Raw genomic sequence first — 26,669 nt, forward strand, 5'->3', positions numbered from 1 at the left:
CTCTCCTCCCCACCCCACCCCCCCCTTGCAAAACAACATTCATTTAAAAGCCTGTCATTGAAAGATGTGACAATTGGCAGCGTGCACGCCGAATACCTTTCCCTGTGCTTTCAAGCCCTCTCTGTGTGTGTGTGTGTGTGTGTGTGTGTGTGCGAGGGACGGGAGGAGAACGCGGTGACACGTTTGTAATCCTTTTCTTTTGCTTTCTTCCCCCCCCCTCCACTTTACTCTGAGCTGGATTATTTGGGGGAATTGGGATTTTCTATAGAAACAAAGCAAGAAGGGAAAGGAAGAAAAAAAAAAATAAAGAGCAAGCTGACAGCGAGGCAGAAGAAGCTCTCTTCTTGCAGGGCTGGGAAGGAGTTTGCAAAGCCTCAGCGTGGCACTGTCTGTGTGCTGCTCCCAGCTGCGCCCTGCACTCCCGTCGCTGCCCGCCCATCCCACCAGCTCCCCACATCCCGACAGGCACATCCCTTGTGGTGACATCAAGGACAGGTTTCAGAGGAAGGCTCAGCTCCTCCAACAGCCCCAGGCTTCCTTAGCACATCGAGCCGGGGGGAGCAGTCCCCACAGCATCAGCTGAAGCAGGCTCTGGGAGCTTCCTTAGCACCCCTTGCCATGGGGAGTGGTCCCCACAGCATCAGCCCAGCCAAAGCGGGCTCTGGGAGCTTCCTTAGCACCCCTTGCCATGGGGAGTGGTCCCCACAGCATCATCCAAGCCAAAGCGGGCTCTGGGAGGTTCCTTAGCACCCCTTGCCATGGGGAGTGGTCCCCACAGCATCAGCCCAGCCAAAGCGGGCTCTGGGAGGTTCCTTAGCACCCCTTGCCATGGGGAGCAGTCCTCACAGCATCATCTCAGCCAAGGCAAGCCCTGGGAGCTTCCTTAGCACATCTCCCCGTGAGGAGCAGTCCCCACAGCATCATCTCAGCCAAGGCAGGCTCTGGGAGCTTCCTTAGAACACCTTGCCATGGGGAGTGGTCCCCACAGCATCAGCCCAGCCAAGGCAGGCTCTGGGAGCTTCCTTAGCACCCCTTGCCATGGGGAGCAGTCCTCACAGCATCATCTCAGCCAAGGCAAGCCCTGGGAGCTTCCTTAGCACATCTCCCCGTGGGGAGCAGTCCCCACAGCATCATCCCAGCCAAGGCAAGCCCTGGGAGCTTCCTTTGCACATCTCCCTGTGGGGAGCAGTCCCCACAGCATCATCCCAGCCAAAGCAAGCCCTGGGAGCTTCCTTTGCACATCTCCCCGTGGGGAGCAGTCCCCACAGCATCATCCCAGCCAAGGCAATCCCTGGGAGCATGCTGAACATCTTTGAACAACCTCATGGGGGCAGCCGGGTCCCCTGGCACCTGCGCCACCTGTGTGCCTGTCAGCAGCGGCATCAGCTGCTATTTGATAAAGCCAACCGGTTGCTGAATAGAAAGCAAGGCTTTGTTGAAGGAGGCTGCTGGAGGCTGAGCCAAGGGAGGGGGGCAGAGGGCGATGATGGCGGTGGGGAGCTCGGGCACAAGTCGTGGCAGAGGGGGAATCAGCGCCAGAGGCAGCAGGAGAGTGGGGCCGGCCGTGTGGGGCGGTGGCAAGGCTCAAGAACCAGCTTTCATTTCCATATTTATATAAACACATCCAAGTTTAGTCTTTCTTGTATTTTTTTCCCCCCTTTCAAAAATGGAAATTTCCATGCAAACATGTTCGCTTTTTCTCCCTTTGCTTTCGCTAATGAGAAGCTTCAGCTGGTCTTGCTTCATTTCCAGACCCTGCTCTGCTGGGCTGATGCTGGCTTCGCGCACTCAGCCCAGCCATGGCCTTGGGGCTGTCTTCTCCTTCCTTCCTTCCTTCCTTCCTTCCTTCCTTCCTTCCTTCCTTCCTTCCTTCCTTCCTTCCTCCCTTCCTTCCTCCCTCCCTCCCTCCCTCCCTTCCTTCCTTCCTTCCTTCCTTCCTTCCTTCCTTCCTTCCTTCCTTCCTTCCTTCCTTCCTTCCTTCCTTCCTTCCTTCCTTCCTTCCTTCCTTCCTTCCTTCCTTCCTTCCTTCCTTCCTTCCTTCCTTCCTTCCTTCCCTCCTTCCTTCCCTCCTTCCTTCCCTCCTTCCTCCCTCCCTTCCTCCCTCCCTTCCTCCCTCCCTTCCTTCCTTCCTTCCTTCCTTCCTTCCTTCCTTCCTTCCTTCCTTCCTTCCTTCCTTCCTTCCTTCCTTCCTTCCTTCCTTCCTTCCTTCCTTCCTTCCTCCCTCCTTTCCTCCCTCCCTTCCTTCCTTCCTCCCTCCCTTCCTCCCTCCCTCCCTCCCTTCCTCCCTTCCTTCCTTCCTTCCTTCCTTCCTTCCTTCCTTCCTTCCTTCCTTCCTTCCTTCCTTCCTCCCTCCCTCCTTTCCTCCCTCCCTTCCTTCCTTTCTCCCTCCCTTCCTCCCTTCCTTCCTTCCTTCCTTCCTTCCTTGAGAAAAAGGTTTAGTCCCTGATAGCACAGAGGAGATGTAGGTAAGGAGCACCCCTGGGTGCTTGGAGAGCTCAGTGCCTCCAAGCCTGAGGACAGCAGTTCTCCTTCACCACTGTCTCTGGTCCTGCTCTGGGCTGGAAAGGGGCAGGTGGTGGCTGCAGTGGGAGCTCTCCATCCCACCACTGCTCATTAATGGCCTCTGTGGGGAAAAACACAGCAATGTGCCAGAATCCTGTCTGCACACTGGTGAAGCTCCCTGGAAGTGCCTGTGCGCTCTGGCTGCAGAGGGGTTAAAGCAGCTGCTGAGATGCTCAGGCAGTGCAGCTCCCTGCCCAGCCCTGATGCTGCACCAGAAGATGTGTTTGCATGGACAAGCCAAGTGCTCCCCTCCTTCCCAACAACCCTGGGCAAGCCCAAAGCTGCTCCAGACCCTGGGCAGGAGCCGAGTGCAGGATCGGGGTGGGGCAGGGGGAGACGTCTGAGGCCACTGAGGCTCTGGGCTGGGAGGAGAAGAGAGCAGGGTGGGGTGGAGGAGTCGTGTCTGCCTCTGCTCTGTTGGCATAGACTAGCTGCCTCCACCCTGCTGGCTGCAGAGAGTCAGGAAGGAGCTGGAACAGGGATGGATGGAGTTGAGATGAGATGGAGATGAGGAGGGAGATAGGATGAGGCTGGGGATGAGGATGGATATAGTGATGGGGATGGAGTTGGGATGGGATAGAGATGGGGGCAGGGATATGACAGGGATGGGATGGGATGAATCAGGCAGGGTTCAGGGTACTTTGCAGCCTCTCCAGTCCCACATGTGTCTTCCACCTGGGAGAGGGAAAGGAAGAAGCCCAGCAGCAGGAAAGGTGATGGATGTCTCAGCAAACTGCTGTGGTGGGAGAGTGAGAGCTCACCCTGGGTACCCCATGCTGGGGGGAGGGTGCTCTCAACCAGGGGCTGTATCTCATGCCAGGCAGTCAAGTCCTTTTCCCTCCCAGGGGTCCAAGAGCAGACATGTGGTTTTGTAGTGGTTTCTCCCCCTCCCAGATCCAGCACACACATGATGGCCCCAGGGAGCCACATGGCACCTTCTGGGGGTTCCCAAGTATCCACGGCCATATCCACAGGAGAGTTCTTGCCTGTGGACCCTGGCGTGGGGGAGAGGGTGGCTCTGGGGACTCCGTGATGCCAGGGAGAAGGTGGGCCTGGGGACACTCTGTTCCAGCCAAATGCAGCTTCATGTGGCTGCAGGAGCAAGCTCTGGGGCCCACAGGGACAGGACACGTTTGCAAACACAACCCACAATGTAAACCAGCTCCCCTCAGCGGGGTATTTATAACCCTCAGCTAAAAATAACCCCAGCTCCCCCCTGGACAACAACTGAGCAGCCCCCAGCCCCCAGCTTGTGTCTGAAACTGTCTCAGTAATTTTGGGATCGCTGCAATGTGTATTTCACAGCCTGCTGGTTTTGCACACTGCAGACTCCCTGAGGCCCATGTCCCCTGGGAGGAGGGGGACCTGCTGTAGCCCCCCAAGAATGCACTGATCCTCCTCGAGTGCCGTGGGGCAGCTGCCTGTCCAGTGCCATTGGGGTTCGGCACCAGACCTCGAGTGCCATCCTGGGGCGGTCCCAAGGTGGGATGAAGAAATCTGTAGGTAGAGCTGGAGCAGGCATGGGCAGAGCAGGAGGCATTTCTGGAGAGGCAGGCGGGTGATGGAGAGGGGCTGCTGGGGATGAAGGTCTCCATCAGGTGGTCAGAGCTGAGCACGGCAGCGGGATAGAAGCTTGGCTCTCCAACGCCCTGCAGGAACAAATCCTGGGGTGGCTGGGAACATCCAAAGCCGATCCTCAGGCCCCCAGGAGAGGGCTGGGAGGGCTCCTTTTCCCGGGAGAGCCCCCAGCCCGAAGGGGGAAGGTCCTGCCCAAAGCTCCTGCTCCCTCTGGGTCGTGCCTGGGCTCAGGGAAGCAGAGACACCCAGCAGTTCCCACTTGGGAGAACATCATGAGCAAAGCAGAGCATGTTCAGCACCCAGAAGCCTGACACCCCCTCATCCTCCGAGAGGGAAAGACTCAACAGTGGAGAGAGCAGGAAGGGAGAAACCTTTCCTGGAGAGCTGAGTCTTTGCCAAGCAGGGGAAACCTGGGGAGGGTCCCTGTGGGGGGGCTTTGCCATCACCCCCTGCCCCAGGCGAGGTGTCTGGGCTATGGGGTCAGGAGTGCAAGGGGGTCCCTGGGTGGGAGGAACGAAGGGATCCCTCCTCCTAGCCATGGGAGCAGGCGAGTCACGCGTGTGGGGCTGAACACGTGTGCCAGCCCGGGGGTGGGCGCGGGAGGGGTGGGCAGGTCACATTGCGGCACCCACGGGGACACGTTAGTGCGAGCAGGAGCGGGGCAGGGGCATGCGGCTGCCCACAGCCACCCCTGGGGCTCTGCCTTGGGGGAGGGGGCTCCTCTCACCTTTAGGCTCCGAGGGGCTGCTGCGGGCTGGCGGCAACAACCTGGAGCGCTCCCCCCAGCAGCTGGCTGCGTCGGCCCCCACAGCAGCCCCCCACCTCCCAGCACAGCCCTGGGGGCGGCAGATGGAGCCCCATTTCTCGTGGGAGTGGGGTGGGGAGGAGATGTGTGTGGGCAAAGAGGGGTTTGGGGGACCTTTCTATCCCCAGGGCACAGGTCCCAGGCGTGCATCACCCCCACCCCAAGTGAGGGTGCCTGGCGTGCTCTGCTGCTGTGGTGTGGTGGCCAGGGGGGTTCTAGAAGTCACCAACCCCTGGGGAGCGTGGCCCCATCCCTGTGACAACGGATGGGAATCAAGTCCCAGGGCACAGGGTTCCCTCCAGCTGGGCCACATGGGAGCAGGAGGCTGGCTGCGGGGATGCAAGGTGGGGATGAAGGTGGGGAGTGGTGCAATTAATGTAAAAGCCATTAGACCTTTCTCCTCCTCCCCCTCTTCTTCCTCACTCCACCACTTGCTGTCCTCCTCCACTTCCACCTCCTTTCTTCTCTCCCTCTCTCTGCTCCTCCTTCTCTTTCTCTTCTCAAAGATTTCTCCCTATTTTTGTCTGGTTAGAGCCTTTTCTCTTCCTTTTAACCCTTCCATGGCAGCCTGAAAGGGAGCTCAATCCATATCAGCTGCCACAGGCAATGCCTCCTCAGCAGGAGGTGAGGACTCATTCTCCCGGAGCAGTGAGGGCTCCTTCTGCTGCAAAACCACCCAGCAATGGGACAAAAGCTTAGAAGAAATCCCTGCCGGGGAGGTCAGAAGGTGGCAAACTGCAAGAGGTGGTGTAGGTGGAGAAGGAGGTACTTGGTGCGCCAGGGGTCCTGGCAGCAAGGTGGGCTCGCAAGGCAATCACTCCCTGAGGTCTTGGACCTTACTAGTCCACTTTAATTGCCCTTTCTTGTGCCTTTTAAAGTTAAAGGCGGGAGAGAGGCAACCCAGCAGCAAAAAGCCTGAGGAGGAGGAGGAGGAGGAGGGAAAACCTTCTTCCTAACCCCACTCTGAAATGCACTCTCTTTCTGCCCCAGCTTGGGCAGCCCAGGAGACAGTCTTTTCACTTCTCCTCTAGCTGGGCTTCAGGCCAAGTTGGTCACCTGGTGATAGAGGGACCTTCGGGAGCCGCTTCTCCGGCAGGCCCACGGCCCGTGGGGAGAGCCAGCAGGCAAAGTGTGTGTGGGGAGTGGCCAGCCCTCCCATCCTCTGCAGAGTGATGGGACCAGCCCCACCCCGGGGGAGCCCAGCTGATGACAGGCCCGTCTGGGGACCTGGGGACCTGCCACGCTTTCTCCAGCTTCTCTTGACACACTTCTGCTCCAACCTGCCCCAAGGTGTTCCCCCACCCCAGAGCCCCCCAGGCTCCATGGGGGTGCTGCTGTGGATACCACCAGGGCCTGTATTTTAGTTTTCTTGGGGGGGGGGGGGGGGGGGGGGGGGTGGGAAGCAGTTGCCGGGGTGACAGCATCCTCCTGCAACATGGAAACCACGGTTTCCATGGAAACCCTTTTTTGCCCCAATTATTGTGCTGCCGCCATGGCCTTTAATTGGCCATTAAGATTTGCATTTTAGAGTTGCCCCCCACCCCCTCCTGCGGCAGCTGGCTGACCCCCAGGCAGCCCCGGGGCCAGGTCCCCAGCAGGTCCCCGGTCCCCACGGGCAGGCGCTGGGTTTGGGAAGCAGTTGCCCCGGCAACAGAAACAGGGCGTTTCTGGCAGCGGTGGTCGCCATGGGGACGGGGATGCTGACGAAGGCTTGTGAAGCTGAGAAGACAAATTGCCCTCATCATTATCTCCAGGCTTGTCAATCAAACATATTCCCTTATTTACCTCGGCGAGGAGAGAGCCCCGGGAGCACACGGAGAGGGAGGGAGCCAGAGGAGAGCTGCTTGTCCCAAACTCTGCACCGGGGAGGGAGCATTTCTAGCCCCTCGGGATGGCCACCATCACCTGCAATCGCTTCACCGAGGAGTATCAGCTCTTTGAGGAACTGGGCAAGTAAGTTGGAGTCGGGGCTGGGATGTTCGAAGTGGGGCTGTGCTCTGGCTGGGAAGCAGCCTCGCTGGAGCTGGGAAGCACCGGAGATGCGGGAAGGCAGACCGGCCCGGGGAGCAGTGGCGGGGAGTTGGGACTTGGGGCTGCCAGCCCCGTCTCCGCGCTCTCCCTCTATCCAGACTTCGAGCGGCTGCTGGTGGGCGCTCAGGCAGGGGCTTGGGGCTCCCCAGGAGGCTGCTGGAGCTGCCTGAGGAGGGGGCAGCTTTCCCTCCTATGGAAAAACAGCTCCCGAAAGAGGATGCTGTCAGCTCCCCGGGGAACTTCTCCAGCCGGGAGGAGGGCTGGGACTGCCGAGGAGGAAAAGCCAAAGCAGGGGGCACCCCTCACGTTGCTTTAGGGAAATTCTCTCTGTGGGCTCACCGGGGTTTGGCTAGTCCTGCAGGAGAGCCAGCCTGCACGGCAGCCCCCGGAGAATCCGGGCGGCTCTCGGACAGACTCGGGATGTCTCCCTCCCCTGCGCCCCTCGGGTGAGCCGCAGCGCTGTCTGACCTGGCTCTCCTCCCCAGCAGGGCTCAGCTCCGCGGGTCCCAGGGTCATCGCTTGTGCCTGGATCGGGCTGCTGGTGCGTGTGTGTGCAAACAGAAACGCCTGCATGCGGCAGGGCGATCCTGGGGGGCACTTAGCACCCCAGGGTGCAGCAGGAGGCTTCGGGTCCTCCGGGCAGGGCGGAGGGATGCTCTGTGTCTCGCCCAGTGTGTGGCTGCCCAGCAGATGCAGAAGTGAGCAGGGGTGGTGCCTTTGTTTTGGGCTCTGTGCCTCGGTTTTGGCGCCGGTGTGTAAATGTGGGGCATGTGGCCGTGTTCCCCTCACGGCAGCTCAGCGGTGTGCCGATGGGCTCGGGGCGCCTGTGCCCGGTGGCTGGTGCCCGTCCTTCAGCTGGGAAGCTGGCTCCATCCCTGGGCATGGGCACTCGGTCCATCCCTGCATCGCAGGGCAGCCTACACCTAAATGTGTTCCTGCCTGCGTGTGGGCGTTTGAAACGGGGGCGAGGGAGAACGCAGAGGACAAAGATGGAGAAATCCAGAGGCTGAAACAGGGAAGGACTTGGTGCCAGGCTGAATGCTGCTCATAGTTTCCACCTACATGAGGGGACCAAGGTGCTGCTACAAAGTGCAGCTCCTTGGAGGTGAGCAGACCCCCACCCAGTCCCCTCGATGCTGGGACGGTTGCAAAGGGATGGCAGGTGGCAGTGGAGCAGGTCCCTGCAGGTGGGACAGCCCCAGCTGGCACTGTGGGCAGGGATGGGCACCCCTCGGGGTTTCTGGTACCAAGGTGGGATTCAGGACCTGCTTCTTTCAGAGGTTTCTTGGCTTTCCTGGACTCTGAGGCTTGGTGGTCGTGGCAGAAGGTGGGCAGGGCATGGGCAGGAGAAGCAAAGTCTGCTGTGTGCCTGTGGTGAGGCTGCTGGGCCCTGGATGGGCAGACATGGCTCTGGGGCTGTGGAGGGGACCTTGCAAGCCAGGTGTGGTGGGGGAGGACCAGGAGGGCTGCTGCAGACACTTGGTGTGCAACACTTTGCTAGGTGGCTGCTAACATGGAGGGCTTGAGCCCCCTGACTTGGGGGCTGCCCACACCGCCTGGCACCAGGGAGGAAAATCACCCTGACAGATGCATTTTAACATGGCCACAAATAAAGGAGCCAAGCTGGTGCAGTGGCTTACCAGCCCCCTGTGAGCATTGCACCCCAGCCCACCCAACCTCCTGGGGTGCCACAGGGCAGCATCCCTATCTCAGAGCCTCCCACAGCTTTCCCCTCCAGGGGACAGGTACCACCACAGCACTGAGGTGTGTTTCCCAGTTAGAGGTTTCTCCAGGCTATCAAGGCACCGTGGAGCTGGTTGGGGATTTTCCACCAGGATGTTGTCTATCTAATCCTGGCACATTCAAAAACCAGTGGTTTCCCATGGGGAAATTTCTGCTTCTTGGGCTCAGTGAGGGAAATCAGGACGAAGCGCTGCACCCCTGCTCTGCTGCAGCAGCTGCTTGCAGAGGGAAGCAGCTGGAATTCCTCCTCTGGTGAGATGCTCCCAGTGCTGGTTGGGATGGGGGTGAGGCAGGGTGGTCTGCATGGCTTCCCTCCACCCAGACTCCAAAGGGGAGCAGCACCCTGCAGGGGCTCGGAGCACAAAGGGTCCACCTTGAGTTTGGTGTCCCCAAGGGGCTGGGGCAGACTGTTGGGGGACCATGGGGTGTCCCTGAGCCTGGCTGGCAGGAGGAGAGGTGCTGGGTGCCAATCTGCTGCACCCACTGTGCTCCTTTGCCGTCTCCCTGGCTGTCACCCATCCTGATGCCAAGGCAAGCTGGGGAGTTACAATACCACTCACTTAATGGTAGCACCACCATGGGGCTTTGCGAGGGGACAGAGATGAGGAGAGAGGTCTACAGAGCCTGCCCAGAGCCCTTGGCACATCCCTGCACCTCCCACACACAGAGAGGGCATCTGTCCTGTGCGAGAGACAGAGCTGGGGGAAACCTGCTCCCGTGGCAGCCCTGCCAATGCTGAACAAGAGAGGGGCTGGTCTGAGCCCCACCCCCTCACCCCCCCTCCCATCCAATGCTTGCAGGAGGCAATGGGGCAAAGGTGGGGGGCAGCGTGGTAGGGGACGGGGAGAGGATCCTGCCCACGGCCCCCCGAGTAGGACAAACATGAAATGCAGCTCCATTGGTGGCTCGGAGTCCACCCCCGCGGCAGGTTGAGGGAGAGGCTGGAGACAATTAGCGGTGCCGAGCAGTACGATCAGCCCCTCTACACCCGGAGCTGCAGGAGAGAGAGAGGCTTTATTAAAAGGGGGGGAAAAAACAGAGATGGAGGAACAAAAAATCCCCAGCCCACACTCTTCTCTCTAGAAAGGAGATAAAAAGCCTCGGAGGAGGAGGAGGTGTTGAAGAGAGGGAGGGTGGCAGCAGCACAGCCGGGTGCTGGCAGGGAAGGTGTGAAAAAAGGAGAAGCAGAGCATCCTGGTGGCAGAGCCGTGGCTTGGGCTGGTGGGGGAAGGCCGTGGGGACAAGACAGGGGGCAGGGAGGGGAGTGGTGGTGTCACACTTGGCCTGGGGAACCAAGGGAGAGGGGCTGCAGATCTGGGACCCAGCAGCTGGTTGGAGCCAGAGGTATCTCTGTTGGGCTGCGGGGCCAGCAGCACCCTGAGATGGCAGTCGTTGAGAGGGACATGGATGTGTCCTCACCAATGGCTCTGCAGGTGATGTATCCATCTGGGACTTGCTGGCTTGTCTGGGATGAACGCCAGGCAGAGATGGGTTTGGGTTTGGGTTTGGATTTGGTCCCACCCAAAGCACCAATGCCCTGGAAGAGACTCACACCACTGCCCGTGGCCACGGAACAGGACACAACTCTGTCTTTGGTTTCATGCACCCAGAGGGAATGAGCTCCCTGCCTGGCACCCCTGCACTGCCCACATTGCCCCACGAGCCTCTGGTGCTGGGTGGGATTCCTCTCTTTGCAGGGAAGGAGATGCTGGATGTAGATGGACCCAAGGGAGGATTTTTTTCACCCAGGCTGGGAAGATTCCACTTGGGGTTGGGAAGCACAGGAGGAGTGTGGTGCAGGGAGAAGAGCCCAGCTGCTGTGAAACACCCAGCGTGGTGGTGGTGGGTGTCTTGGCCGACAAAGACCCCCTGTCTGGGACTGGGGTGGTGCTTTGGCAAGTCTGCCATACCCAGGGGTGTTCTGCATTCACACTGAGTACCTCCAGTGTTGTCTCCCCTGACTCCAAGCTCACAGAGCCTCACTTGTGCCTCAGGGAGCACAAACAGAAATGTGGGTTCTGTTAACGAGGCCCAGAGGAGCCAAAGGCCCCGGGGGTGTGAAACCCTGAGCTGTGCCAGCACAGCACATCCCATCCCCAGCCGCTGCACCCTGCTTCCCGTGGCTCAGCCCTTCCCTGCCCTTTAGTTCATCTCAAATCAATGGATGAGCAAGTGGCTGTGGGCACTGAGACCAGGAGTGGTCAGGAGCCCCCACGAGTGGTCAGGCTCCAGGGGGTCCAGGATACCTATGTCCCTCCAAGCCTGTATCAGGTCCTGCAGTGAAACCCTGTGGCTCGGGCAGAGGGTGCTGCTTGTCATGCTCACTGCTGCAGGCTCTCCTGGCACTGCAAAAGCAGCACACGCGTCTTTAGGACAAAAAATAGGGAAGGAGGGTGGTGGGGACTCCCAGGAACCCCCCACATCCTGGACAGCGTGAGGTTCCCGGCGGGATGGGGAGAGCTGCACTGCGGGGCTGGTGCCAGCTCAGGTCTGCCCCACTGATGGCATTTTTGCCCCTGCTCCCTTTCCAACGCAGCCTTCCCTGGACTTATAGGGATGCTAACAGCTCAGCTCTAGACTTACAGGGGTGCTAACAGCTCAGCTCTTGCAGCAGCCAGGATCCAACAGCAGGACAGGGATGCCGGGAGGCCCCGGGAGGCCTTTCCCTCCCTGCCTGCCTTCTCGCCTGGCACGTGCCGCGAGCGATGCTCGGCTGGGCGCGTGGGCTGCCGGCTCTGCTGGGGCTCCTGCCCCATCCCTCTGCACCCTGCCGTTCTCCTCTTCTCCTCAGCATCACATGCAAACCCAAATTGCCTGGCTCCACCCGCCCCCACCGCTGCAATCAATTATCCACCACCACTCGCCAGCCCGCGGCCTTTCGTTCCTCGGCGGGGAGCAGGAGCGGGGCCACGGGGAGCGAGGGGAAGGTGGGGTGGGAGGTGGGTTTGCTTTTGAGAGTTGTTATTGCAGCGCTGAAGGGGTTTGGCAGGCGAGGGAAGCTGGGACAAAGGTGGTGCTCGGCGGGGCTGGAGCGTGCGTGTGCATGTGTGCGGCGCTGCGGCTCCCAGGATGACACCGGCGGCGCCCGGGGCCGTGAGCTGGCAGGGCCGGGGGTGTGGGCTATGGGGGCAAAAAGGGTTCTTTCTCTGGAGCGTTCCAAGCAGCTGTGCTCCTTTGCCTGCCAGGCCCCAGGAGACCCTTGCACATTGACTCACACGTGTGCGAGCTGCTGCAGCAGCAGTCGCTGTCCAGCTCGGCGCCGGGGGTCACAGAATCATATGGAACCCCGGCACGGTGGGCTTTGGAAGGGACCTCTGGAGGCTGCCAGAGGTGGATCACTCAGAGCAAATCACACAGAAACCTGTCCAGGCGGGTTCTGAATGCCTCCAGAGAGGGAGGCACGACCTCCATGAGCAGCCTGTTTCAGAGCTCTGCCACCCTCAAAGTGGAGAGATGTTTTCCCCTGTGTTCACATGAAACCTCTTCTGTTCCACTTTGTGTCCATTGCACCTTGTCCTGTCACTGAACACCACTGAGAAGAACCTGGCTCCATCCTCTTGACATCTGACCTTTAGATATTGATAAGCATTAGTGAGATTCCCCCCCCACCCCCAGCTCTGGCAGCCTTTCCTCATGAGGTAGGTGTTCCAGACCCCTCATCACCTTTGTGTTTAGGTCTCCTGGGCTGTCCCTGCCCTGCATGACAGTGCTGTAGCTGGTGGGACCTTGCACCACTCTCCTGCACCCATGGCTGCTGCTTGCACCCACCTCTGCAAAGCACTGCTGTGACTGCAAGGTCTATGGCGTGCAAAGCCACACACAGGGACTAGAGAGAAGTGGCCAAGCACTGCGTGGCCGCTGCAGTCACCCTGGTGTCCCTCGGGAGCCCATCCCCCTGGGGAATCACTGCCCCATCTCTCCTGTGGTAGAGGAGAGGGAGAGGAGGAAAGACACCTGAGTGTCCCAGGGGAGCATGGAAGAGGGAATCCTGCACTCACCCCCAAGTCTACCTGTGCCTGCCCCCATCATTCCCCAAGGGCAGCAGGGCAGGGAAGACAAAGAAGTGCCCTCAGTGTTTCTCCAAGCTCCTTCCTTGGCCAGTACCCATCCCCATTCCCATCCCCATCCCCATGCCGACCTTTGCCTCACAGGCACATCAGGGCCGAGCTTGTGCCCTTACTCATGCCCATCCCTTCACCTCTCCCTGTGCTTTCCTGTCTCTCCAGGGGCGCTTTCTCCATCGTCCGGAGATGCGTGAAGGTGTTGGCAGGACAAGAGTATGCAGCCAAGATCATCAACACCAAGAAGCTGTCTGCTCGAGGTAGGTGCTGGCAGGATTTTTTGGGAGGCAAGAGGCAAGCTGAATTTGTGGAGCAGGGATTTTATCCCCCCCCCACTTCCCCCTGCATGGCATCAGGATGATGCCTTTGATGTGGGGTGGGGATGTTGGATGCGTGTGGGGGGATCCCCTTATCCCACCATGTTTCTGCTGTGGGACGTGCTGAGCACCTTGATGGAAGAGGTAAATGTGTGGAGGAGAGATGGCTGCTCGTTGCATCCAGTCTCCTGCTGTCTGGGGAGCCATAGCACCCACTGATCTCTGAGCCCCCACCACCCTGTTGCAGCAAGGTGATGGTTACAGCCTTGCAGCAAAGTCGAACCTCTGCCAGGCTCAGGTGCTGGGTAGCACAGGGAGTTTGGGAGAGCCACTTTCCCTGACAGGGTCCTCACTGACCTCCCCACCCCATCCCCACTTTCAGAGGCTGCAGGTTTCTTTACTCATGTGCCTACATCAGCAAAAGGTCCTTCAAGTGGGGTTATGATTTGATTGCTACCTGGAGATGGGCTCTCAGCTCTCGCTGCTGTCTAATTAATCGCTCTGCTGGAGCACGGTGGCTACTTTGCTGCTGGAAGAGGCACTGGCAGGTCTGTCCAGGCTGCTCCTCCAGGCAAGACTGAGCTGAGCCAGCACAGGAAAGCTTCAATGAGCTCTTGCCCTGAGGCAAGGACGCCTCTGGCCCCAGGCATCTGGCAGAGGAGCTTCGATGAGGAGGATGGAGAGGATGGCACAGTAGCTGCCATGTCACTGTCTCCTGGCCTGGGTGTATTCAGGTGTGCAGGATGGGTGCTGGGAGTGAGCACCCTGCTGGGAGGGTTTAATTACCTCCCTCCCTTGGTTTTATTCCCTGATGCCGCTGCTCACATCCGAAGGCAAAGCTGAAATGAACCAGCTCCTTTCTGACCTCAAATTGAGCAGTGCTTTGCAATCTCCTTCCTGCAGTGCTGCCAAAGCAGCACAGCACTGGTGCTGAGCCTCCCAGTTGTCCCCTCACCGGCCCCTGCTCCTATCTGGGGATGCAAACCATTCCCTTCCTCTGAGGCTGAAGGCTCCAAGCCCTGGGCAAGTGGCCGGGCTGTGGGCAGGATGTGTGGTGCTGGCCTTGGCACTGGGCTCCTGCCTGCATTCCCCAGCTGGCAGCAGGGTGGGCAGCAAACGCCTCCCAGCTTGCAGGGCTGCCTGGAGGAGCAGACTGAGCTGCCTTCCATCTGCTCCCTCCTGCCTCCCCTCACCTGCTCCTGCAGTTTGTTCCTCTCTGTCCGCTGCCGGGGTTTGTGCTGTCCGTGTAGCGAGTCCGTGTCTGTCTGTCCCCTGCAGAGAGCTGGGGGTTGTTGCCCTGCCCTGCCAGCTGAAGTCACCAGCTGCTTTTGCTGAGGGGCTTGAAACTCCCATTCCTGCAGTGGAGAACCATGCTGCCCCAGGCTGGGAGCAGTCCCCAGAGGGGCACAAGGAGCCACTGTCCCACAGCAATGTGTGCCACTGGCTGTGTCACAGGTGAAGGTGCAGGAGAGTGGTTGGGAGAAAGGGGAGAGGAGCCCTTCAAGAGGAGCCCTTCAGCTATCCTCTTGGCTACCAACACAAGGAGCTAATAGGAGAGAAACTGGAGCTCTTCTGGAGGACAAATGGGGTTTGGGTCCAGGCAGCAGCTGAATTTGTGGGGTAGGAGAGGGGCTGTGGACATGGCTGTTGTCCCCAAGAGCACTTCACTGTGCTTTGGACATGCCATGGGGGTGGGAGGATACTCTGACCTATGGCAGCTGCCTCCCCAAGTTCATCAGGGTCCCTCTGCCTGGGGTACATCCTGCTGTCCCTTTGATCCTTCTCCCATTTCTCCTGCTTTGTGCTGGTCTCCCACCCCCTCCTCATGCCGTTTGCAGCTCCCCAACCCCACCAGCTTCCCGGTGCTCCTCGCCAAGCCACCTGTGCTGGGATTTGCCTTCACAGGCATTTTGGTGGCAACAAATTGTGAGGGCACAAAGAGAGGGACTTGGGTTTGGGGGGGCTGCATGGTGCTGCCGGCAAGATGGAGCCAAGCCAGGTGGCTTGTGGTGGGGAAGGGATGGGACAACCTTCTGCCCACCACCAGTGGCCATAGTCACCCCTGTGCAGCCAAAGGCTTGGCTGGTAGCAGCATGCAGTGCTGGGATCTTCTCCATCTTCGGGGGTTGCATTCTCTGCCCTTTCCTGTGATCTCCAGCCTCTTCTAAGCAAGAAAAAGAGCTTTACTGGGCATCAGTGGTGCTGGGCTTCCCATGGGATGTTTGGCCTCAGCCTTCAGACTGCAGATGGGAAAACTGAGGCAGAGAGTGACCATCAGTGACTCACCTAAGATCACTGTCAGGCAGGAGAAAAAGAGGATACAGAAAGCAGCTCCTCTGTTCCCTAGACAAGTGTTTGCCCCACTGGTCACATTGTCCTTCCATCCCATCCCTGCCCTTCACCCCACAATGGATTTTGGTAGTGAAAAGCAGCAGCCTAAACCCCAACCTCTCCCTCTTGCCTCATCCCAGCCTGGTGACGTTGTCCCCCATGGGAGAAAACACCATGGGGAGCTGAATGAGGCCACCCAGGCTGTCCCAGATCTCAGCACAGGCTGCAGAGCTTGCCCCAGGGCCCTCAGCCGCTGTCTGGGTAACACTGAGCCCTGGTGAAGGTTCCAGTCCCCACAGAGAAAGGGCTGCGTCACCTTCGTGCCTCAGCGGTCAGAGACACCCAGGTTTGGTTTGATGCAGAGCGAGACTCTGGGGTGTGAACCTGCAAGGTAACAGCCACGGCGCTGAGAGACAAGCAGCCCTAATTATATCCTGGCTCCTCCCGGCTGCTGGCTTCCTGCTCGCACGAGATGCCTCCAGACACGGCACCTCCCTGCAAGGTGGCTGGGTCAGGTATAAAGAGGCAGGAAAGTGCAGAGGCAGGGGAAAAAGAAACAAAACGATCTGAAAATTTATTCCGGGCTCCCCCCCACCCCCCGCCCCGGGGCGGAGGCTTTTTTGGCTCGGCTCAGCTCGCTTTGCCCACAGCTACGTTGTCTCACATTCCCTGGCAAAAGCTGGGCAGAGGGACCTGTGCCTCCCGTTTGGAGATGGGCACTGGAGCAAAGCAAATGTTCAGAGCCAGGATTTTGTCATGTAGGAGTGCAAAGCCCCGATGTGGAACGGCTGGGGGTGGAGGGGGGGCGCAGCAGATAGCCCCTTTTCAGCTTGACACCTCTTGCTGGTTAGTTCTATCTTTGACTGTTCAAATTATACCGTGTGGGGCCAGAAATGTCCTTGCTAATCGCCTGTGCTTGGCTGAACGAGAAGCAAACGGAGCAGGTGCTGCTGGCAGTGGTAGCCCAGGCAGCTCCGGGGTTGGGTGTTTTTTTTTTGGGCAGTGATGGAGATTCATTCACCAAAGAGAAAGGAGAGAGGAGGATGAGAGATCACTCAAAGCCCAGGACTGCCCATGACATCAGTGCCTGGGGGCTGCATCCATGCTAGGATCCCATCCATCTGGCCTCAGTGTTGAACACGTCCCCAGACATGCTATTATTCAGCAGGAAAAAGAAAAGACAGGTTTGCTCCTTGCCAGCTGCTCCATGCCCTGAGGTTCGCCTTGCTGGCAGCTCCTCTGAGGGAGCACAGCGGGAGCCGAGAGCGGTTCGCGCCCGTCCCCAGACCCTAATTTAGAGCTGTTGGCTCTTTCAGATCACCAGAAGCTGGAAAGAGAAGCCCGGATCTGCCGCCTCCTGAAGCACCCCAACATTGGTAAGCTTCCCCTGCTCCCCATTCGCATGCCGGCTGAGGAGCTGGGCGAGCCCGCTGGAGCTCCGTGCCCTGCTTCGGCTGCCGGCTGGGGGTCCCCAGCAGGGATTCAGCCCTCTCCGCGGCAGCACAGGCTGTTTGTCCTTCCCTCACACGACGGCCACCACCTCTTAGATGGAGAAGGGGCTCAGTGCAGCCTGCCCTGTGATCTTCGCAGCCGTCCCTCCTCTTCCTCACAGGAGGCAGCATCTTCAAATGGGGTCATATGAAGGAAGGTCTCCACCCGGCACGGGGGTGGGGTTGAAGTAGGTCCTGCCTCAGCCAGTTGGCCATAGCTCCCTCAGGGAAAAGCCGGGCCCCAGTAGGCTGCGGGGACTATTTTTACTCCTCTCTCCCCTCCTTTCCCCCCCACCACCCCGGGTGCTGTATTCCTCTGCATGCTCCAAAAAGTGGCTGCAGCTCGGAGCAGCAGCAGCAGCAGCAGCAGCAGCGCGGGGCGTGTAGGAGGAGCGATGGCGGGGGGGGAAGCGAAGACTTTCCCACCGACCGTCCATCTGAAAGTAGCCTCCTTCGGAAAAGCTGTTTCAGGAAAACTCCCGAGCCCCTGCAAAAGACAAAAATAGGGCAGGAGGAGAGAGAGAGAGAGAGAGGAGGGGAGAGGAGAGGAGAGGAAGAAACTGCAGTGAAAAAAAAAAATCCCCAGCCCCCAGCCTTGCAAACGATTCTGATGCTGGCTGCAGAGTCCAGCAGCAGGAGAGAGCACGAAGCCTCTCTCCCCTCTGCTGATGCCCAGGATGTGCCCACTCCAGTGGCATCCTGCAGCTTTTAGGGATAGGACAGGAGCTCTGCAGCCCTCGAACCCTGCAGCTGAGAGGTTTCTCCTTTGGCTCCCTGGTCCCCTCTCTGCTCCTGATGCCTGGATCTGTCCTTGCCCTGGAACCACTGCAGCAGATCCAGGGAGCCAGACCTGGGGCCACTGGGACCAGCCATGCAGCTCCCACCCCATAAATATTTAATTTTGGCCAAAGGCTGTCAGCTTCCATCTGCCTCAGGCACACACAGGTGTGGAAGCTCTGCCCTGTGTTGCCAGGGTGCTGGACCCAGCAGAATCTGGCCTCTGTCCTTTCCTCTACCTCTGCTCCAGCAGGACCAATGCCCTACATGGGAGCTGCCCTGTTGGGGTCCTGGGGATGTGTTCCACCTCCCCTGGTCAGGGCAGCAGCTGGGACATTCCCTCTGCATCAAAGAGGTTTGAGGCTTGCTAAGACCAGAAGGAAATGCCCTATAAAATGTGTGACTAGCAAGAAATGCCAGCCACGGGGGGAATCCCCCCCAGGAGGACTTGGAGGACAGTAGGTGGGCCATGTAGCTGGAGCTCCCAGCTTTTCCCTACCCCTGTCTTCCTCCCTTCCCTCCCTCCTACCTGCCTGTGGCTCTTCCAAGGACAGAAACACCTCAGCCTTCCTGTGCCTCCCACCTGCCTCACTGTTTGGCCATGCCCTGCAGAGCTGGCAGCTCAGAGCTACCCTGCTGTGCAGGCTGGGAAAGGGTTAACGGCATGAGATCCTAACGAACCCAACCTCGCTGCTATTTATACCCTGGAGGCTCTCTCCACACCCCCCACACCCTCACCCCCCCCCGGCTCCTGCTGCCTGGAAACTTGGGCTCGCAGCTTCCCTTCCTGCAGCACAAGCCAGATAATTACCCAGCCAGGAGCTGGAAGGAGCTGAGCTGCTGCAGATCGGCCCTAAGGAGGGGAAGAAGAGCCACTGCTACCAGGGCCATGGAGAAGAAGAGGCAGCAAACCCTTCCTCAGCCCTTTCTGGGAGAAGCAGCTCAGCTGCTGAGGAGCTTTGCTGGCTCCTCACTCATTCCTTCCACATCCCATGGAAATGCCACAATCCTGAAGGAGCCAACCTGTGCCTTGCAGGGAAAGCCATGCACGGGTGTTTGAGGACAGGTCCAGGTCCCCAGGACCCCACATCTTGTCCGAGGACGTGGTGATGTGTTAAGGAGAGCTGCTGCTTCCCGAAGCTGCCTGCCCCTGCAGGGAAGTCTTGCTTCATTGGTGGAGCTTTGGCTACATCCAGCCACAGAGTTTCAACCCCAGGCGCCCATCGCCTTCTGACCCCCGGTCCCAAAGCTGTGTCCCACTCCTGCCTTGGCTCCCAGCGCTGCTTTGGCTGCCTTGGCTCTTTCCTGGCCATGGTCAGTAACAGATACTCACAGGACCAGGCTATATTTAGGCTGCTCCTTCTTACACCTTCTCAGCTCCTGGCAGCGGCGGGCACCGGGACTTCCCCAAGCTGAGGATGCATCCGGACCATCTGCTTACAGTGAGGCTGGCCCTAGCCTCACCCAGCTCACCTAATCCCCCTTGGAACACTGCAGTTTCTGCAGGGTCCCAGGCACCACTGTGCCTTAATCCCTCTCGGGTGAGGTGAATTGGGAGGAAATGTGCTGCTTCCAGCAGAGGAGGGCAGACTACCTGGGACTGTGTGTCAGAGAAAACCAAGGAACAGAGACCAGTGTTGGAGTGCAGGGGGTGTCTGTGGAGACCTGTAGCAAGGAAGGATAACCAGGGAACAGGTTGACAAGATGCTGATAGACAAGATCATGAGAGAGACCAAGAGGAAAGATGCCATCCAGCTCAGTGGACCTCCTGCCCCTGCTCTGGCTGGCATGAGGTGATGCTACTGCCAGCTTGCCCTTCAGCAGAGGCTGGGCCTGTCCATGGAGCCTGGAGGGAGGGGTAGGGCCAGCAACGTGGCGTTTGCTGGCCTGAGAGATAAGAGCAATGCAGAGCAGTGTCTGCCCTCAGAGCTGGGGCTTGTTATCTCCCCTGGCTCAGGCTCCAGTCTGGAGGATGCTTCCATGCAGGGCTCAGCTGATTTTGCTGCAGCAAAAAGGGCTAGGAGCAAACATTCCAACAAAATCCTTCACCTGAATGTTTCCTTTTCCTCCCTGGCTCCCAAAGATCTCAAAGATGTGGAAAGCTTTCTTGGGCTGAAACCAGGAGAGCAGGGAGGAAGGGTTAAATATTTACAGTCCCAACAAAAGGTGATGTGGGAGCCAGAGGATGCTGGACCAGCCTTTATTTGTCTGTCCTATCTGTTCATGTGCCTGCTGAGCTGTCAGCAGGGATCTAAGCCTGGGTATCCAGAACCCAGCTGCAAGGGTGGCAGGTCTGTACCTGGCAAGAGATGCCCCAGGGGAGAGGGTGCCTCTCAGCATGATGAACACAATGAGGTGCCAGCCCCATGGGAGGAGATGTGGAGAACACTTCCTCTGAAGGAGACTAATCCCATGGTGATTCCCAAATATCCCCAACCTGAGGTTTCCCAAGGAGAAAAGGAAGGTCAGGAGCAGAAAGTGAAAAAAGGCCTGGCTGGTGGCAGGGCTGGCAGCCCAGTGCCCTGGCTGAGCTCTCCCTGTGCCTGGGCACCTCTCCTGGAGGGACAGAGGGAGAGGTGCCCTCTCACCCATGACTACAGCCTGCCCAGTGCCCAAGATAGCCCAGCAGCTGCTTGGGACCTCGGCCAGGCACCAGCTGCGGGCAGTCCCTGTTTTGGACATGACCTTTGAGCCTTGAGCCACTGCCCGAGGCTGGGGCCACGACTGAGGTCCCCTGCTGAGCTGGGAACCCCCAGCCAGCCAGTGGCAGCAGCAAGAGGTGGAGAGAAAAGGAATAGTCCTTCCCAGCTCCTCCTTGCACCCAAGGGGAAGCCAAGGTGTTCCTGCAGAGCAGGGTGGGAGGCAGGCACACCCCATAACCTTTCTGTCTCTGCTGCAGTGAGGCTCCACGACAGCATCTCTGAGGAGGGCCACCACTACCTGATATTTGACCTGTGAGTAGTGGTTAAATCCATCTCCTAATCCTCCAGCAGCTGTGTGCTTCCCCCCCGGGGTGATGCACCTTCCCCTCTCCTCCCCCTCACCCAAGCCCTTCCTGCAGCCTGGCTTTGAACCAAGCTTGGGTGCCTCAAGCCTGGCGGAGGACAGATCCCTGCCTTGGCCCCACAACGCTCCCCCTGTGCGTGATGCAGTGCCATTCTGGGAGGGGTTTGGGGCTGGGCATGCTGTAAATCAGCCCAGCCCTGTGCTGACCTGGCCAGGCCTGATTGCCTCTGGGGTTTTCTTGCAGGGTCACCGGTGGGGAGCTGTTTGAGGACATTGTGGCCAGGGAGTACTACAGCGAAGCGGATGCTAGGTGAGCACAGACAAATACCAGGCCATGGAGGGGACAGCAATTACACCTTTCTCCCTCCCAGGGTCCTACACTGGCTGGCTGGCTGCAGCATGAGCTCCTTCCATGCTGGGAAGTGTTTCACAGCCTCTCTGCAGCACATAATCATAAGCCAGAGGTGGGGTGCGAGAGGAAAGCAAAAAGCTCTTCTTAATACACTCAGCTCCTGAGTCAACAACAGCATTCAACCAGGCAGCTGCCATCCTTCACCTGCAGCATTCTCCTTCCCCAGGCTGAAGGCACAGCCAATATCTGACTTCCCTGGAAAGGAACAAGGCTTCCTCCTTTGGGCTGAGGGACATCAGGCTTCCCCAGGACGTGGGCATTGGGAATCCTGAAGCTGGCAGGGAGGAGCTGGGGTTGCTTAGCCTGGAGAAGAGGAGGCTCAGGGGAGACCTTGTTGCTGTCTACAACTCCCTGAAGGGAGGTTGTAGCCAGGAGGGAGTTGGTCTCTTCTCCCAGGCAACCAGCAGCAGAACAAAGGGACACAGTCTCAAGCTGTGCCAGGGGAAGGTTAGGCTGGAGGTGAGGAGAAAGTTCTTCCCAGAAAGAGTGACTGGCCATTGGAATGTGCTGCCCAGGGAGGTGGTGGGGTCCCTGTCCCTGGAGGTGTTCACAAGAGGGGACTGGATGTGGCACTTGGAGCCATGGTTTAGTTAGCCATGAGATGTTGGGTGCCAGGTTGGACTTGATGATCTCTGAGGTCTTTTCCAACCTTATTGATTCTATGATTAATGACACAGGCACCCCACAGACCTCACCCTTTCCCCTCCACTCTGCATGAGAATCCCTTGCAAGCATTCCTCTGGCATTTACCACTTGAAAGCTCTAAGGAGGAGCACTCAAGACAGGCTGGGTGGGAGGATGTGCTGGAGCTCCACTCCTTCCCACGCTGCTGCTGGTGCTTCCCAGGTAGCCTGCAGCACAGGCAGGGGCCTGGGGCCCCATCCAATTCCCCCCTTTTTCAGTCCTTACAGCTCTTTTTTTTTCCTGAGGGGACATGATTTCAGCTTCCAGATACCACTGTGCTTCTTGGCTTTGCCCATGCCAATGTCCAAGGGGGTGGTAAGCTCTGAGCTACCTCTGCCTGGGTGGAAATATTCCTCCTTTCCAGCAAAAAAACCCAGTCCTCTTTAATGGACTGCCTGGACTGAGTCCACTTGCAACCCAGCCACTTATTAGTGTCACACAAATAAGGTAAAATAGCTGTAAATAAAGCCCTCCTGGCCTGCACACAGCTGGTTTGGAGCAGAAGTCATCATCCCCTCAGCCTTTTCCCCTTCCTTTCTCATGCATGCAGCAAAGCTGGGGCTTAATGAACCAGCTCTAAAGAGAACAGACCCAGCAGGAGCCACCCACATTACAGGAGGCCTGGGACATGGGGCTGAAGCAAGGGTTGCCTCTGCATCCCCCAGGAGCATGTCTGCTGGAGACCAAACCCATGCTAGCATTGTATTGCCACTGCCAGTCTCCAGCTCCCTGCTGTTGCTTCTGTGGGCACCACGGGGGCCCAGCTGTGGTCCTTGTGCTGGTGCTGATCACAACCAGGTGTACAGCACAGCTCTGGTGGCATCTGAGTAGGTTACAACTGCTCTCCATGAGCATGTGGGGTTTGGTGAAGGGGAATGCTGAGCAGGGCTGCAGGTGGAAAGCAGGATGGGGAGATGCAGCCAGGTAGAAGTGTCTAAGGAACCTCTGCCTTCTGTGAGCTTTCTCCTCTCTCCCACAGCCACTGCATCCAGCAGATCCTGGAGGCTGTCCTGCACTGCCACCAGATGGGAGTGGTCCACCGGGATCTGAAGGTAGGAGCTGCAGGGAGGTGGTCTGTGGGAGGGTATGGGGACCCCCATCTGCCCTGCACCACCCTGTGGAGCAACGCTCAGCGTTCTCCAGGGAAACTGAAAGAGCAGGGGGGACACAATGTAGAGCTCCTGGAAAGCCACGGAGCAAAGAGCAGCTCAAGAGTGAAACGACTGAAGAGCAGGAGCACAGGGAGGTCCTTGCAGTTAGTGGTGCTCTAAGAATCTGAAGCCAGCAGGACACACAGCAGTACAAAGCAGCTGGGGAGCACACCCAGAGCCCGACCTTCCCTCTGTGCTGTGCTGGGAAGCCCCCACATACACCCAGCAGAACCCCCAGGCACTCTTGCTCCCCTCCAACCCCTGTCTCCTCCCCCAGCCAGAGAACCTGCTGCTGGCTTCCAAGCTGAAGGGTGCTGCTGTCAAGCTGGCTGACTTTGGCCTTGCCATCGAGGTGGAGGGGGACCAGCAAGCATGGTTTGGTGAGTAGGACTGGCCTGAGGTGGGACACCCTCCAGCTCTCGTGTTTGGGCAGGGTGGGGGCTCTAGGAGGGACACACATCCCCAGAACCTGGGCCCTACATTATGAGAGCACCCTGGCAGCTCCAGCTTAGGAGGCACAGTGGATGAGGAAGTCCATGGCTCCAGCTGTGCCCCTGGGAACAGCCCAGTATTGATGCAGGGCGCAGGCAAACAGCTCCCCAGGGACTGGGTGAGTCAGCGAGATGTCCTGGAGAGCTGGACAAGCTGGCAGCAGGGGCAGGCCCTGGGGGAGGAAAGCTTCTCCCAGGGGATGGAGATGCACAGCAGAGCACTCCAGCCTTGTACAGCATCCTGGGGGCTGGCTGCTGCCCTGGCAGAAAGCTGGGCTGGGCTTTGCTCTGCTCTCAGGAGGCTTCTGGAGGGAGGGTGCCAGAGGTCTCAGGGTGCCCAGGCAAGCAGCAGCTGCTGGTGGGGATGGGGGCTGCTGGCTGGGGGTGTGATGGGCTGGCTGGGGGGTGATGGGCTGGCTGGGGGTGTGATGGGCTGGCTGGGGTGTGATGGGCTGGCTGGGGGTGTGATGGGCTGGCTGGGGTGTGATGGGCTGGCTGGGGGTGTGATGGGCTGGCTGGGGGTGTGATGGGCTGGCTGGGGTGTGATGGGCTGGCTGGGGGTATGATGGGCTGGCTGGGGGTGTGATGGGCTGGCTGGGGGTGTGATGGGCTGGCTGGGGTGTGATGGGCTGGCTGGGGGTGTGATGGGCTGGCTGGGGGTGTGATGGGCTGGCTGGGGGGTGATGGGCTGGCTGGGGGTGTGATGGGCTGGCTGGGGGTGTGATGGGCTGGCTGGGGTGTGATGGGCTGTCTGTCCCAGGTTTCGCTGGCACCCCAGGATACCTCTCCCCTGAGGTGCTCCGGAAGGATCCCTATGGCAAAGCCGTGGACCTGTGGGCTTGTGGTGAGTCAGGCTGGGGCTGACCTGCTGTGAGGGGGCTGCAAGGGATGAGACAGCATGTCACCCCCTCCCTGGAAGTGTTCCAGGCCAAGTTGGAGGGGGCTTTGAGTGACCTGGTTTAGTGGAAAGTGTCCCTGCCCATGGTGAGGAGGTTGGAACTGGATGATCTTCCAGGGCAACTGAAACAACAGGGAGGGACACTATGTAGGGCTGCTGGAAAGCCCCAGAGCAAAGATCAGCTCAAGGGTGAAACAACACAAAGACAAGAACATAGTGAAGTCCTTGCAGTCCATGGTCCCCTGAGGATCATGAAGGTCCCTTCCAACACAAACCATTCTGTGATTCTGTGTCCTGAGCTGCAGTTGCTAGAGACATCCTGGGGAGGTCAGGGAGGAGGATTTACCCAAGAGGAGGCACATTACCCTGGGTTGCTCCCAGAGCAGCACCCAGTCCAGTGACATCCTCTGAAGGATCAGCCTCCTTGCTATGCACCCAAAGCCCCCAGAGAGGGGAGATGCTGTCCCTTCTGCCCTGCAGAGCTGGTGGGGTCAGGCAACACCTCCCTGCAGCTGCAGCCACAGAGGACACTTCTCCCACCCTGCTGGTGGGGGAGGCATTGCCCTGCCTTGTCAGGGCACCTGTCTTGGGGCTATTCATGGTGGCTGCCAGTGCCATGTGTCTCCCCGGCAGCTGAGGATGTCAGCATGAAGCTGGACCCACCAAAGAGCCCTTGGGGTTTTAACCAGGGGGCAAATCTTCATGTTCCACTAATTTCCCAGTTTCTCTGCTGGAGCTGGGCCAGCCCCCAGGCTGGGTCTGCTCATAGCTCTGGCAATGAACTCCCTCCCACTGATCCCATGTCTCCTCTCCTGGGCAGGTGTCATCCTCTACATCCTGCTGGTGGGGTACCCACCCTTTTGGGATGAAGACCAGCACCGACTCTACCAGCAGATCAAAGCTGGGGCTTATGATGTGAGTGGGTTTGTCTTGCTCCCTGTTTTCACAGTCTCCCCTCTCTTCTGCTGTCCCCGTGCTGCAGAAGAGCAACCGTGACAAGTTCAGACAGCCAGGAGCAAGTTTCTTTCCTCTGCTCTGGTCACAGAGGGCTGCCCAAGCTACTGTGCCCAGCTTCACACACTGGCATGTCTTCAGGACAGAGAGCTCTTGTCCTGGGCCTTCCACCTTCCTACTTCCACCTCTGCTCTCCAGTTTTGCAGCTGGCAGCTCTTCCCAGCCGCTGCTGCCTCTCCATGGGCAGGAGCAAAGGGGAACCACCTCAAGAGCAAAGGGGCTTCTGCTCCTTCTATTGCTCCCTGCTCTCTCACCCTGATCCCTTTGCTTTGGCAGTTCCCCTCCCCTGAGTGGGACACAGTCACTCCTGAAGCAAAAGATCTCATCAACAAGATGCTGACCATAAACCCTTCCAAGCGCATCACAGCAGCGGAGGCGCTGAAGCACCCCTGGATATCGGTGAGCTGGGTGGCTCCCACCACTTGGGGTCAAAGCTCTAAAGGTGTGGAGGTTTCCAAGGCAGGAACATCTCACTGGGGAGCACATGTTACCAGACATGCTGGCTGGCTCTTTTCTCCATCCTGGGAAGATAGTTTCCTGGCATGGTTCCTCCCAGTGCTCTCAGAGCAGCCTTTCCCCTGAGGTTTCAGTCTGGAGTGTGAATGCAAACAGCATGGCCTGGGGGAGCTGGTGGTGGGAGGGACACACGACTGGTTTCATGCTGTCACACTGTGCTTGGGGGGGACTTTCTGCAGGGCTGGTGGGAGTAAGCTCATGTTTATCCATCCATGCATCCCAGAAGCCATCCCCTTCCTCCTCGCTGCACCCCACTGCTCTGGCTGTTGGTTCTCACTCTGAATCAGCAGCTAAGGGCAAGGGAAGTCCACAGGCTCAACCCTGGGACCCCACACCATGTGCAAGCCCTGAGCATGCTGCTAAACATGGCTGGTGGCTTGAGGGCTGAACTCGAGGGGGGAAGGGGGGAGGGCAGTCAGCTCTCCCTGCAAAGCCCCCACTGCCAGAGCAGAGCCTGCTGGCTCCAGAGCTTTGATCTCCCACTGCCTATGAAAGTTTTATCTGCTGCAGCAAGCAGCCCTTGGCCATGCCTTGTCCATAGGAGATCACACACGTGTGTGTGCATGTGAGAGTGGGGCCAGGAGAGCCCCTTCCACCTCAGTGCTTGCTCTGAACCAGGTCTCTCTCCTCCCAGCACCGTGCCACCGTGGCATCATGCATGCACAGGCAGGAGACTGTGGACTGTCTGAAGAAGTTCAATGCCCGGAGGAAGCTGAAGGTAACTCTCATGTTCTCCAAGCTGGCTGCAAAACGTGTGATCAGGTCACCAGTGGGTTTGCTCCCCAGGTGGAAAAGGGCAGGG

The 26,669-nt window shown here is 58.9% G+C and overlaps 1 protein-coding gene across 2 annotated transcripts in view; it reads left to right on the forward strand.

Annotated features, from left to right (window-relative positions):
• The first annotated feature begins 6,648 nt into the window (after positions 1-6,648).
• The window catches only part of CAMK2A (calcium/calmodulin dependent protein kinase II alpha), a 33,672-nt gene continuing 13,651 nt past the window's right edge, over positions 6,649-26,669 (forward strand). For both annotated transcript variants that reach the window (XM_054168395.1, XM_054168396.1), the window contains exons 1-11: positions 6,649-6,898; positions 12,946-13,040; positions 16,745-16,804; positions 20,595-20,649; positions 20,946-21,011; positions 22,777-22,849; positions 23,226-23,328; positions 24,200-24,283; positions 25,158-25,252; positions 25,628-25,750; positions 26,502-26,585. In XM_054168395.1, the coding sequence (XP_054024370.1) occupies positions 6,837-6,898; positions 12,946-13,040; positions 16,745-16,804; positions 20,595-20,649; positions 20,946-21,011; positions 22,777-22,849; positions 23,226-23,328; positions 24,200-24,283; positions 25,158-25,252; positions 25,628-25,750; positions 26,502-26,585 (900 nt within the window). In that variant the 5' untranslated portion in view covers positions 6,649-6,836. The remainder of the gene's footprint in view (positions 6,899-12,945; positions 13,041-16,744; positions 16,805-20,594; positions 20,650-20,945; positions 21,012-22,776; positions 22,850-23,225; positions 23,329-24,199; positions 24,284-25,157; positions 25,253-25,627; positions 25,751-26,501; positions 26,586-26,669) is intronic.

This window comes from Dryobates pubescens, chromosome 16 (genome assembly GCF_014839835.1).
Source record: "Dryobates pubescens isolate bDryPub1 chromosome 16, bDryPub1.pri, whole genome shotgun sequence".
NCBI classification, from domain to species: Eukaryota; Metazoa; Chordata; class Aves; order Piciformes; family Picidae; genus Dryobates; species Dryobates pubescens.